General features: G+C 37.5%; 1 protein-coding gene across 1 annotated transcript; it reads left to right on the top strand.

The window, feature by feature from the left end:
• The first annotated feature begins 6807 nt into the window (after nt 1–6807).
• Nucleotides 6808–9817, top strand: LOC139737788 (uncharacterized). Its single transcript, XM_071648464.1, has 2 exons — nt 6808–7085; nt 8241–9817. The coding sequence occupies exons 1-2, from the start codon at nt 6808–6810 to the stop codon at nt 8944–8946; spliced, it is 984 nt and encodes a 327-aa protein (XP_071504565.1). The 3' UTR covers nt 8947–9817.
• The last annotated feature ends 5075 nt before the right edge of the window (nt 9818–14892 follow it).

Below are 14892 nucleotides of genomic sequence, written 5' to 3'. Positions count from 1 at the left end.
TCTCAGTCCGAGGACGGACCGCAAGTGTTAAAGGTCTTCTCGCTCAGGATGGTCGTGAAACCGATTCTAATGAACACATGACATCATGACTTCGTCGGGGCCGACCTGACGACAGAAATCAATACGGATACCAGAATGTTGTTTCCTTCCGCTAGTTCTTCTTTGGGGCTGTTACCACGTCACGGTTCACTAAACAGAATGTGATGTCGAACAATAGCAGGTGACCTACGCAGTGTTGGAGATGCGTGGATGATCGCTCCTGACTACAACGGAAATGCAAACAGCCTTTTTGCGCTGTACCATCCCAAGTGATAACAACAACAAAAACCTTCTGTATATACTATTGTCAATGATGATTAAAGGGGACCTCCGGATGATTTTCAGACGTTTACATTTGAACAACTGTAAATTAGTCAAACTGAGTACAGAGTTTCAGAATTTATAGTGATTGGGATAAGTAATGAGAATGTTTTCAAAATTTATTATGAATTGCAATGAACAAGGATGATGACATGACAGCCTCACCATAAGAATGCATGAGTTGGGGCTCAAGGAAGCAGAACAGAAGAAGAATGTATGCATGGATTTTTCACAGGTGAACTTGTTGAGCAAGCGGTATTGTAATTGAATTACACTGCGACATTTCTGAAATATGTGAGGCTCTGATGTCATCATCACTGTTCAGTGTAATTTGTTTAAGATTTTCAATTTATTGGTTTCTCTGCTCAAGGACCACAATAAATTCCATGGATCTATACATGGAGCTGTTGATTTATGTACTACATGATGTGAAATCATGAAATGATTGCCCCTTTAAAATTAATGATCGAATCTTCGTGGACATTTTTTTCTTATTCTTTTTAATCATCAATATTTTCTTTATTGTTATTATAATCATCATTAACACGAAAAAATAACATTATTACACTGCAAAAAGTCCGGTGTTAAATAGTGAACACTGAGCTGGTGTTAAATTTTCGGTGCTCATTTATGGTGTTAAATTAACACCTACGGGTGTCATTTCCTAATTTTATACTGTTTTTTGAAGAGTTTCTTTGTAACTGCACTTCTTGTTGATTTTCAATTTAAACAAGACGATCAAGAATTTTACATTAAAATAGTAGATTTTTGAAAAAATGTGAAAATAAATTTACACCAAAGTAACACCAGCTGGTGTGGTCCCTTATTGAAGCTGGACGGGTGTTAAACCATTGATATTAACACCAGCAAATATCAAATCAACACCATGTGGTGTCATTTTTGAATTAACACCAGTACAGTGTCAAAATAACACCAGGTACAGTGTCAAATTAACACCACGAAGTGTCAGGTGAACACTTTTCAACACCATCACAGTGCATTTTTAACACCTGTGGGTGTTTGTTTGTTTGTTTGTTTGTTTTATTTCCGTCATAAACATACATACAGATATAAAAGACAACATATGAGGTACAGGGAAAATGATACATCATGCATAAAAATGAAGCATACATACATAGCAAATGAATAATGTGACACATCATCGATATACCAAAAAAAAAAAAAAAAAAAAATTGAGGAAATAGAATGTACAGTAGGATTATATAGAGAGATAACGGCTGGATAGCCCATAATCAGCTGCACTTTTCTGGTGCCGCTGGTCTTCCATGGGGACCAGTTATAAAGGGTTGTGGAAAAGAAAAAAAAGAGTAGAAGATTACATAATTATATAAATACAACATTAAAATACATTTGTAGTCTCATGAAAACTTATAATGCAATAATCATACAAAATCTCAGGGCAAAGTACGCTTTATTGAAAAGTGTAGATACATTTCTCGTGTATCCTTTATTGAAGTTTGATCGGTGTTAGATTTAACACCCGTGGTGTTAAATCTAACACCGATGTTTTTACAGTGTAGTGATAACAATATACTCATAGTATATGACGCCGATTGTTATCTCTTTCAAATTGCCACCATCATTATCACCATTGTCATCATAATTACTATTATCACTGGAGTCATAAAAGAAACAGCAGGAGATCAAGATCAATTTGATAATTGATCATGATTTAAGTTTCTCGCCGATGTCCGCTGTGGACATTTCAGGGAAGTGGTTTTGACCAGGTCATGTCAGTTGCCAGTGTCTTTGCTATGACCATCTTTGCTCGTCTAAGGAAGAAGCCGGTGTCCATTTTAACTAAGACTTTGATGAAACACGAACAAATGGACAACCAAACAATAATACTCAACTGATTCTATGACAAAAGTGTATTGGGTGTGTGGGTGTATAAATCTTCCATGCATCTGAATTTCAGAACAGGATATAGATGCTAAAACAAACTAACAACACAATCAAAAGAATAGTTTCGCCTGAGTTTCGCCTGTGATAATAGCTTGAAAAATATGATGTTCAGTAAAGTAAAATTAAGTAATCTATAAATAATTATTCGTACATTATGCTGTCGACTAATTTGTTTAAAGCGAATACTTTATTGAAACGTGAAAACTTGTAACCTTTGATTTTCAACATTTTGCCTTTCACTTTATGAACAGTTTTGTCTCTGAGTCACCTATTAGTATTACACACACCGCAAAGAATACCGATTACACATTTAAAATTCATTCTGATGTTCAGTCATAAAATCAATGATTCTTTCTTTTCTTTTTCACTTTCTTTTCATTTTCAGTTTTAATTTTCAACCAAAACCTAAAAAATGTTCCATGTTATACGACAAGTGTGAATGCTCAGTATTGACAGATCATCCGGGAATTGTGTTTTCTGGAAGCATCAGAAAGTCAAGCAGCCAACACATCGTTTCAGCAAAAGATAGAATATTATGATGCCGCCGAGGGTTTTTAAAAAAACAATTGTTTTGATAATCATTCATGTCTGGGCTTAAACCGCTCGAAATCACGTTGGTTCTTTTAATCATAAATGCTATATAGCTGCGGCCAACAGGGATGTGTACGTTCCACGCATTCCCCAGGGATGTTTCTGGCCCATATTCTTGCAGTCAATAAGACACTATCGCCAAAGTATGACCGTGGAGCTTGTATAGCTCCATCATGGTATGACCGACCATCAGAGCATCGATCAACAGATCGACCTGCGAGAAAGAAATCTCTATGCATACCCCACGTACGATTCCATTGTCTGTAGTTTCTCGTAGTTCCATCTTCTGAGAAATTACGTTTCACCTTGAAATTTCTATTGTGCACAACACGGAAGTCATTTATGTAAACTGATGACAGCAGTCAACAAAGCAGTTAGCGAAACAATTACATGTTTTACTTTTTATGTTTTAACTGCTGACTCATTTTTCAAAGGATCAATGGACAGGAAACAATCTAATGTTCTCATTTCTGATAATCTCCTCTGACTCTACAACGAAAAGGTTGACATTTGATAATTTATCAGTTTTCGTTAGATTTCTCTCTGTTTTGCTGATCTTTCATCAGTTTGCAATTGCAATTTGCAATTTGCAAGTGTCGTTCAAACATATTCCACCCCTGTGTGGCGAAACTGAAGTCAGCGGCCCAAACAATAGAGGAGTGTAGACGCTCGCCGAGCATAGCTTTCGAAGCATGCAGGGGGCGCTCTTTCATACAAACTTTTTCAAGTACAGTTGAAACTCTCGTATCCGGACAAGTCGGGACCAGGGCTCATCCGGATAAGGGATTTGGCCGGATACGGGAGACTCAATGCTTTATACATGTACATACACATGTACTGATGTAGCCCATTGTAGTACCACATGTAGTAATGTGTATACTGCAACCTTTTCATTGTTCCACTCAGTAACAGACCCCAAAATACAGGTTCGTGTTTGCAAGAATGAAACCATTTTCTTTTGTAAATTCTTGGGATGATTTACCTAAATAATTATTAAGAAATGTATCAAGTACATGTAATTCATGTGTGTTTGTGTAGGAGTTCTCAAGGAGTTGGGAATCCCCCTTTCCTCCCGTAATTATTATTAAAAAAAATCACGGCGAGATTGCGTCGGTATAATAGAGAGATCCGGATAAAGGGAGGCCGGATAAGAGAGGTTCAACTGTATATACTATATAGTACATGTATTAGTAGGCCTACATGTACTTTTTTCGCCATGCTTTTCTCTTCATGTTCCAACTATTTGACAGTGCGTTTGATTAGCTCCTCCTACAATCAAAACAGCATCGTAATAATCACAATCTTTATTCTAGTCTTCTTTAAATGTGAAGATTGGTGATTTTATATTATTGTTGTTATAACACCTACGGTTTGATATAATCGGTTGCCCATAATACACTCACAACAGAATTTCTCGTGTAGATTTATATGCCAGGGCCACACACCTACAAAATATATCTTTTAGCTGTAAAGTGCCCTTTGACCATTGTACCCGTATTATTTAGATAGTTGTGAGTGCAAGCTCCTCAGAGTTAAATGCCTTATTTTTTGGCAGTTACTAATACTAGCCTGACAATTCTCCACGACGTTAATATCATCACGTGTCTTTTACAAAATAGCAAATCTGGCTGTAACTTGTGTTCGTTAAGATCCAATTAAAAAAAAAAAAATATTTTAAGCTCTTGAAAGCCTACAAGCTCGCATCCTTGCAATGTAACATCATTAATAATCAACACATTTAAAAACAAACAAAAAGTTGGGTAAATGTAGTGGAAAATTAAATGGGCGGTGAGTTGGCCTATAGTCGGTATTGTCTGTCTCCTATTCCAAAGGTCCCGGGATAGATTCCGAGTACTAGTCAGACTGAGCACTAGTGTTGTTTGTAACCAGAATCATTGTCCCCTCCAGTAAGAGGAAAAGCACTGTGTGTCCCTCAGATAGGATATAAAATGGAGATCCCGTGTGTGAGAGAGTCATAACAACCCATGCACGAAAAAGATCTCGCTTCGTATTCATTGCAAAGAGCAGGGTGTGCTAGTAAACCGGTAAAGTGCATGGTCCCGCCTTACATCCAACTGGACCACATCGAAGACAAGTATGATAATAATTCACAAAATTTATATAGCGCATTATCACATGAAATGAAGACCTGAATATAAGAACGACCCAAGTCCAATTTTTGGCCAAATTCAGTTTGACATGGGAAATTGTAGCTTATGCATGGACTTATCTTGTGTATAAATGATAAATCCTAATTACCCCCGGAAGTGTCTGAAATGAATGAGTTAAATCTTTTATTGATGTATGAATGAAGGACTTGGGTCATTCTTACATTCATATTATAGCGCCCTCTCTCATCCTTCGCTCATCTCTATAGCAGAATATCATGTATATGAATCAAAGAACGACCCAAGTCCACCACACAAAATGGCCTCTCCACAATTAATGTGAATGTTAATTGTCATAATAATGTATGCTTAAGGTTGTTCATACAATGTTGCCTTCCCATCACAGTTAGATAGAATATTATTGGACATATAAAAAAGATATGAAGTTTTTTTTAGTTTACTCGAAATGGTCTTCCATGGACTTGGGTCGTTCTTATATTCATATACTCAAATGTCTCTAAGCGCTATGGAAAAAAATAAAAAGGAAGAAGACAGAAAGGAAGAAAGAAAGAAAGAAGAAGAAGATACAGTTTCAGAGACGGTAAGATACGAGTCATAGTAATAGAACTACTCAATAAACAAATAAGTTTTTAACGTGGATTTAAATTTATCTACCGAGTCACAGCATTCAGGTAAACTGTTTCAGAGTTGAGACGATGCTGACTGAAAAGCTCGTGAACCATAAGATTGTGTATTGACAGGAGTAGGTATTAAAAGCGATTTGTTGTTTGACCGCAAGTTCCGGGAGGGTAGGTACTCAGTTATCAACTGTTAAAGATAAACCGGTGCAATATTTCGCAAACATTTGAAAGTTAACAAAAGAATCTTGAAATCAATTCGTTCCCGGATTCTTAACATAATAATATGCAGTTCTCTCATTGTAGTGGGGTAACCGACTCACGTGCATCTGAAAATGGGCTATCCAGCCATCTTCTCATATGGAAAACAAACAAACAAACAAACAAGACAAACAAAACAAAATCCTGAATAGTTCCACCCGTTCCATAATTGTGCAAGTCGATAGAAAATAGTTCTAATTTAGAACTGAGCGCCAAAAATCAAGATTTTATGATGGGTATAATAAGTGGCTCATTCATCTTGGTGTTGACTTAAAGGGATGCGATATTGTATGGTGGAGATGAGGACTGAGCTTTTAATAACTTTTTGCGAGTTACTAAGAAACCACTTATGAAATGTTACAGAGCATACCATTCTAAGAGGAATTCAAAGTTTATATGATGAAATTCCGTTTCCAAATGGCTGATATCAGAAAACAAAGTAAAACAAAGCGATCCTAATAAAAGATGCGTCACGCCTTTTATTACTATCGCTTTGTTTTGAATGTCTCGATCAGCCATTCAAAGCCGATTTTCATCAAATAAACGTTGAATTCCTCTTGGAATTACAATCCTCAAGCTGTTTCATTTTTCATAAGAGGTTTCTCATTATCTCACCCCAAAAAATTAGAAAGCTGATGCCAGGTCTCAACCAAAACTATGCATTGTATATCATCCATTTAAGGTTCTGCACTGAAGTGACGCAGAGGGCTAACCAATTCAAGTACTTGTACTCGTACTTCATCTACGCAACGTACGTTGCTGTGGACGTACACACACTGACAGTTTAAAGATCAAAGTTCAGTCTGTACGCCGCGCGGGCCTTAAAGAACTACCTGTACGTAGACCCTCAAGTGTCCTTCCTGTAGGCAGTACATGATCGTCAAATCTGCATCGATTGTGAGTGGGGGAATTCAGTCAATATCATGGCATCCGAGGATGATCGGGTCCGAGTGATCATGTGGACATGCCCGCGCACGATCTCGACGGCGTTAACGAAGTGTCTAAGCCACATCGAGGGCATCGAAATCTGGTTCGAGCCCTACTGCTTCTGCATCATGGCTGCCATGGAGTATCGCCGGGTTTATGGAAGTGAGCTGCCCACTGCCTACGAAGGGCACGAGGAAGCGTTCGCCAAGGCTGCACAGCTTATCTCGAAAATGGCTGTAACTCCCGAAGGCATTATCGACCCAAAGAGACTGGCGTACGTTTTCAGCAAGATTGTCTAAAAATCTTAAATCCTGTGCTAGTATTCTTTTAAGATCGCCCCATGAATGAATGAATGGATGAATGAATGATGAATGAATGAATGAATGAATGTACATGTATGCATGCATGCATGCATACATTCATAAATGAACCTACGCTTTCATGATTCCGAATGTACCGGTACTTCAAGAATCACCTTGTAGTGTTCTGTTAGCTCTCTTACGTATCATGAAAATGTAATTGACAATGTTCGGAGTAAAGACTTGTACTTGGATTTTAAAATGAACGGTCTCTCGCTTTAAACTGTACGGAGTTCGTGACCCATCGTATTTAATACATGTACATGTGATATTCAACTGCTTGGGGAAAGCATTGTTTATTTTACTTGTTACAGGGATGGTACACTAAATTTCAGTTGAGATGGGGGTTCAAGTTTTCAACGTTTTCGATGACGGTTTTTTTTTTTTTTAGATAATGGGAAACATTATGAAATATGAAAGGGCATATAAAATGCTATGAGGAATTCGAAGTTTATTTGGTTAAAAAAATGGTTTTGAAAATGGCTGAGATATCCAAAATAAAGCGATCCTAATAAAATGTGGGTCCCACCTGTCATTAGGATGCCTTTGTTTTCCTTTGTTTTTAGATATCTCAGACATTTCAAAACCGACTTTCATCATGTAAATTTTGAATCCTCTTGGAATTGTATGCTCTTTAACATTTCATCCGAAAAAAAGGTTTCCACGTATATTGCATAAAATTCAAAGCTAAATCCTCACCTCAACTAATACTATACTGTATACTGTCCCTTTAAAAAACATAAGCCAATGAACTTCTTGGTCTACAATCACTCTAAGGAAATGTGTGATGAATTCTACCGCCTGGCTATCATCTTTAGAGGCTTCCACGATGCTTTATAACGTGAGAGCTGTTATCTTGTATGCTTAATGTAATACATGTATATACGCTGAAATAAAGGAGACAGGAAAGTTGTCGACACTTCTTTGGGTCGATGAAATGTAATTGGAATAAATATCATTTGAATCATTAATCTCCATCATGAATTTATTCAACTTGGAACGATGAGTTGCTCTCAATCATTGTTTTAATCTTTTAATAGACATGTATATAATTTGTCTCGGTTGTACAGGTTCGAAGGAGTTAAATCGAGGTTGGAAAAGAGCAATATCAAATACGTGTTCGTCAAAGACATGACACTGGCAATGGCGGAACCGAAGTATCGCCGATACCTTCCGAATGGGTATCGCCACGCTTTCTTGATTCGTCGTCCCGCGCCAGTCATTGCATCATACAGAAAGGCGACGATAGAGTCGTTTATCGCTTCTGGATACTTGTCGGAAGAATCTCGGGACGAACGCACTTTCGACATCGAGAAAGACAACTTCCTATTTGATGCTGGCCTCTTTCACCAGCAATTATATGAATCATGGAAGCACGTTTTAGAGGCGTGTGATTCTGCAAACAGAACAGTTCAATCAAACTCTCCTGATGAGCCAAGGAGGAAGCGTTCTTGTGTTCCTGTGATTGACTCAGACGACTTGTTATCAAAACCAGACGCAGTGCTGCAGAAGTTTTGCCGAGTGATTGGTTTGCCGTACAGCCAGTCGCTATTGAAGTGGGACGCTTCTCCTGAAGTGGCATACACGTGGAAAGCGGCCGGGGATGATCTTTTGCGTTACAACGAGCATTTTTACCGAAGAGCCCTTCGAAGTACTCAGTTCGTTCCACCGAAGGCCCGAGATACTGACGAAGATGACGTCACGGAAGACGTGCGCCGTCTTTGCCTCAGGGCGCAGCCGTTTTATGACGAAATGTATGCATGTAAACTTGAGTAAAATCTGTCTTTGCTTATCGCCTATGGTGATAGCTCTTTTGATTCAAAATTGGCATGTATCTTGATTTCAAGTGGTCTGCCTCGCGGAACATAATCACATAAGTATGTAGATTAGTTATTGGCGACTAACAGTAATCATGGTTATCATGGTTATGATACATTAGAGTACCCATCTGCCCTTAATGATACACGCTGGGCAGGATTCGAATCAATAAGCTGCTATGGAAGACTGTAGGTTCGTTTCCACTGCACTGCAGCGCCCCTAGTTTCGCAAGCATAATGACATTGTCTTGTAAAATTCATAGAAGCTATAATAGTATGGAAACCCTTTACAAAGGTAACGGAAGACTTACGTATCGTACGCCTATAATTGGTTTTACCACCCGCTTCTCTTCTTACGGCGCCGTTAAAACCAATTTGTGTTATAGAGAACTATGAAAAGTGATCACATGAGAACGGAGTGTGTTTAATGTAACAGCCGTAAAAGACGTGAGTGTGTCTATGCTATGCGAGAAACAAGATGCTTTGTTACTCGCGAACATTGAACCCATTCTATTTAAATCCTTACTTGAAATACCAGGCCCTTCTTCTGCCAGAAACATTTTATTCTTGCCGTTGAATAATAATGAGTGATTTAGAAACCACGCTTATAGCCATCCTCTTTGCCACACCGCGGATGTCTCTGCGGCAAAGCTCTATCATACAGAAAAATTTAATTTGCATATAATATGTCATTTTGCTGCAATATTCTTCTACACGTTCACAATAGTGGGCAGCTTATTCTATCACCCTTGCATGCCATTTTTTTTTTGTTCTTATAGGAGCACCATTACAGTATAATTCAACATAATTCATACTGTACAAACAATGCAAATACACGGTGTACCGTAATCATAATGATAGCATGCCTGTATGGTAAATGAAATCCATTTTCTTATTAAAAAAAAAAAGTATTTCTCTATATCGTTCTTGTCAGTTGATTGAAAACCGCTCATGGAAGAGTTGGAAGTTATGGATATTTTAGTATGTATAAAGGTAAAAGCAGTTTTCCTAAGGTTGTAGTAAAATGAGCTGAACTGCAATCACTTGGTAAAATGCGCTTATCATATGATTAAATACAACATGAAACATTACGTAAGATAAAAATTGGCAATTTCATTGGCATCGCTATATGAAATAAGATATTAACAATTCCATTTAGTTGGTTGATTTACATGTAATTTCTCAACAAGCAGTGTTACATGTATATATTTTGGCAAGAAGCTCTGGATCTTTCAGATGAATATGGTTGGAGTGAATCGTTTGAATTTAGATGTGGAAAATAATTTAATCAATGACTAAAGCAATGTGATTTCAAAATGTTTTCATCGATATGTACAATTTGTACTTTAAAAAAGATAAATGGTATATTGCGCAATAGTGTATTGCCAGCCTGTGAGCTCATTCTTCAATAACTTCAATAACTCATAAGTTTACTCAAATTTGAAGTTATTTCATTAATAATGAATTCAATGCAAACCTCAAAATCGATGAGAAAATGTTATTGATTGGTTATGATATTGAAATCGAAATATGATTCTCCTCAACGGAGTCCTGATTTTCTCACAATGTACGATATATACAGTGTAGCAAAATCAATTCACTCTAAAATTATTAACTATGATCGTTTATTATCAGAAAACATCAGCGTAAATAAGCACTGGATTGGTAAGCCTTTTAGTAGTATAGTCATTCCAAATTAAGTGTAGAAAAGTAACTAAGCCACTGATTAACTCAATGCTCATGTACGTCGATGTAGTGCAATTTGTCGGTGAGTTGCAAAAATGTTATGCAGTTCTTTGTGTCTGTATAATAAGAACGCCATTTTTATGTGCCATTCTAAAGGTTTTTAATCATGATCTCACATTCCTCATGTAAAATGTTTTCAGAATTGTTTTTAAGACATGATGCAGAGCGTACTTATTTCTTTCGATAATATGTAGCTGAAGATGAAAAATAAACCTCGTGAGTCTTTTTTTTTTCCTTCGGTAGTCTGAAATAATTACGTGGCACTATGGCATCTATTTTTAACAGAAGGAAGCAGCGACTGAAGCTTCAAAATTCCCCGTTCAAAATACCATCCCTGTCCACAGTTTTGGAAGAGACGTACCTTAGGCTGATATGTACCCTATAAATATATATATATATATATATATATATATATATATATATATATATACAGTGTATATATATATATATATATATATATATATATATGATATAATATAATACAATATATTGTGAAATAATATAAAAATATATCGAGTGCATAAATATATGTATATACATGTATGTATATATATATATATATAGGTATAATAGTGTCTATACTAATAAGAACTCCAAGGAGGGTAAGATACGAAGCAAGATTTGAGAGAAGTGGTTTGAAGATCGAATCGATGGTTTCGAGTCTTTTTCTCCTTCTCGCCCACACCCCCACCCCTCTCTCTCCAATGGGGACGGGATTTTGAAAGGGAACAGCGTTTTAGAAGTAACTCTGACAGGAGATGAAGGAAGTAAAAGGAATCAGAAGAGAAGAAAAAGAACGGAACGGATGTCTGGTCGTATACGTGAATGATGTGCAATAGATGGTGGAGCCACTTGAGGATGCTATTGTATTGGCATGAAAATGAAAAAAACACGTAAGGGTCAAAGGTGAAATGATAATCGGAGAAAGTTTCTTGTTACGTCACACAATTCACATTTCTTCCAAAGAAGTACGTGTACATACAACTATGCACTCACCCATTGTCTAACGACACATACACGCACAGTTTCAGTTACACACGATCAGACACACAGACACGACAGAAATGCACATGATATGGAATACTTCTAATTCTGCCACCGAAGAAGAGCAGAATAAGTGGACTTACGAGATGAATACTTACGAGGACTATTCAATAATCCCGACGCCCTTAATGCTTGTAACATCTTGTTCAAGAAACGCCACAATCCTTGCTTATCAACCTATATCACCGAGAAAAACAAAATAGAGGAGGAATACGATATTATTGACCCAAACAGAATATGGTGAAAAACTTAGATGTATGTAAAATCGAAGGCATGAGCGGATCTGGAACAAGGGGCAGTGGCATTTTCCTTCATGAAATACTTGAAAGTGTGCTCGACCTTTTGGTGGCGTGTTAGCGACCCCCGATGCGGTAAAAGCGAGCTTTAGATCTGCGACGCGAACGCTAAGAGGACGCAGCCTCTGGGGTTGGACAACGGAAACGACCGTCTCGCGCATGTGCAGAAAACCATTTTTTTGCCTAATTAGCGTCGTCTTAGCGTTCGCGTTGCAGATCTAAAGCTCGCTAATGATGCAAACGAAGAAGACATTAACCCTCTTTCGGAGATCGAAAGGGGAAGGTTTCATGCAGAAATTGAAATTATGTCTTAACGACATTTCACGCCCGAGACTAAGCAAATTATGTTCATTAAACAGATTGTAATTGGCGGAAAATGGCTTTCACAAAGTCAAGCTTGCCCATGTTAATCTCTGAACATAATGCAGATTGATGCGCTTATTGATCGGAACTAACAGTATGCGAGAATTTTTGTCACTGGTAGTGAGCTTTGGACGTCATAGGCCTGTGTACACCGCTTGTTAATTATAGCTATATACTCGACTGCATCTCACCCATTTTTTTTTTAATAGAGTTTTTGACATTTCGTTCAAAAAAGGCATACTGTACCCGTATGTACAAGAGCAATAAGGTGAGAAGATAACATACGGGTAAGTCAACACAGTTTTGAACACACACACTTGACACATACAAAGTACAACTTGAACAAGTTAAAGAGGAATGAAACTCCGACTTAGACCCAAATATACATGTGGACTGCACATGCGTGACATCATCATTATTTGTTCAGCTGACTTTGTAGAAAATCGGACAATCCGTTGAAAAGCTATGAATTTTTAAAATATCGATGCAGCTATCACTGGATGAGAAGACCACTTCTAGAGTTCGTAAAATCATGTACAGTGATATTGAGAAATTATAAAGAGAATTCCACAAGATTATATATTTCATGAAAAGTGCTCATTCCCCCAACATGTTTCTGAAATACTTCTGTTTCGGGTAATATATCATTCCCCCCTACTTTCTGAACGAGTTAAGTAAAGTGCTCTTTCATTATGCTAGAAAAGTGAAAATTTTTTAGAATATGTTTTCTTCATATTGCATCGTCCATAAACATAACTTCACAAAGTATTCTGGTCTTTTTATCCAGCCATAGCTACACCAAAACTGAACAAATTCATAACTTTTCAACAGATAGTCCAATTTTCCTCAAACCTCTCTGGTGTATTCTACTAAATGTTGCTGCATTGCATCAATTCATTGTATATCACGAGTTTCATTCTCCTGTAATGAATAGACAAGAAAAGACATTATCAAAGAGCTAGGGGGGGAGAGTTAGACATGGATAAACTACCTTTTCGAGATATTTGAAATACTAGACTTCGCAGTGATAACACGGTAACACTTCTTTCTTAACCTGTTATTGTTATGTTAAGTAGTCAAGACATAATGCTGAAATGCGCTGTCATTCTTGTAATATGTGACATGGTCTCAACAAGACAATAATGCCACCTAGAAGTGCGTAGAAGGAAATTTGCATCAGTAATTAATTATCATTCATGAAGAAACTGCAGATTACGAGCCTTGCTTTTTAGCAGTCCCCTCCATTATCAACAATTTTGATTCTAGTAGAGACTACTATGTAATCCCGTGAGATTTTTGTGCCAAAATTGCTTTTTTGACTAACTTTGTCAATTTGGGGGTGCTGAATCCAAAAAACTTTGGTTCCATTTTTTCTGACCACGTCTTCAGCCGCCATTTTGAATTTCAAAATGGCCGCCATAGCAAACTGTATTTTTATCCATATCTCATTAAGTGAGCATTGTAGAAGCTTCAAATTTGGTGCAAAATGCATGTTTGTGATGTCAGACACTCTGGTATATCTTTACTGATATTGTGGATTTTTTTGATACCATTTGTAGGCTGCCATCTTGAATTTCAAAATGGCCACCATAGCAAACAGTATTTTGAACCATATCTCATACAGTGAGCATTGTAGAAGCTTCATATTTGGTGCAAAATGCATCGTTGTGATGTCAGACACTCTGACATATCATTTTCTGATATTGTGGATTGTTTTGATACAATTACTAGGCTGCCATCTTGAAATTCAAAATGGCCGCCGTAGCGTTTTTACGCATATCTCATGTTGCAATTATTGTAGGAGCATCAAATTTTCAGTAATGCACATGCTTGTGGTGTCTAACCTTCCAGTACAGCTGTTTCCTATTGTAGATCATTAGATAGGCCACCATCTTGAAATTCATCTTGAAATTCAAGATGTTGGCCAAAGAAAAACATATAAATGTAATACTGTGGTAAGAGCCATACATGAATTTGCCAAAATTGTCCTAGTTAGACCGAATTCATTTTCAGGTCACGCAGAACGTCACCCATCTCTTAATTAAAAATTGCCGCCATAAATTCAGACTGTAAGGACGAGGTTCAATGACGTCATCAAGCCATCCTGAGGGGCAAACACTGCGTAAGGGGGGGGGGGGGGAGGGGAAGGGTCCCATACCACTTCCCATAAGTGTGGGTAAAAGCGTGTAAGCGTTACATCCCACATCCCATAATAGCCAAGCGGGTATGTGGTTCGCGTACACGTGATTTGTTTTAACTCTCAGGCAAGACATTATTTGTTGTCATGGAAACTCGTTAATAGTTATTTTTAATCCCAGTCATTATAAAAGCAAGCATCGATGCGATTAAAGGTGAGGTTCAAAAACTTGATACTGCCTCGAGAGAATAAAGACAAACAAGGAAAAGTCTCGCAATGGCAAAAAATGCCATAGTCACCCTACCAGGCATCCCATTCA

Source organism: Diadema antillarum, unplaced genomic scaffold (assembly GCF_040938485.1).
Source record: "Diadema antillarum isolate AM-2024a unplaced genomic scaffold, OU_Dant_1.0 seq00000705_RagTag, whole genome shotgun sequence".
NCBI lineage: Eukaryota > Metazoa > Echinodermata > Echinoidea > Diadematoida > Diadematidae > Diadema > Diadema antillarum.
Note: the sequence above shows the minus strand (reverse complement) of the source record. Positions and strands in the feature narration are given on the sequence as shown.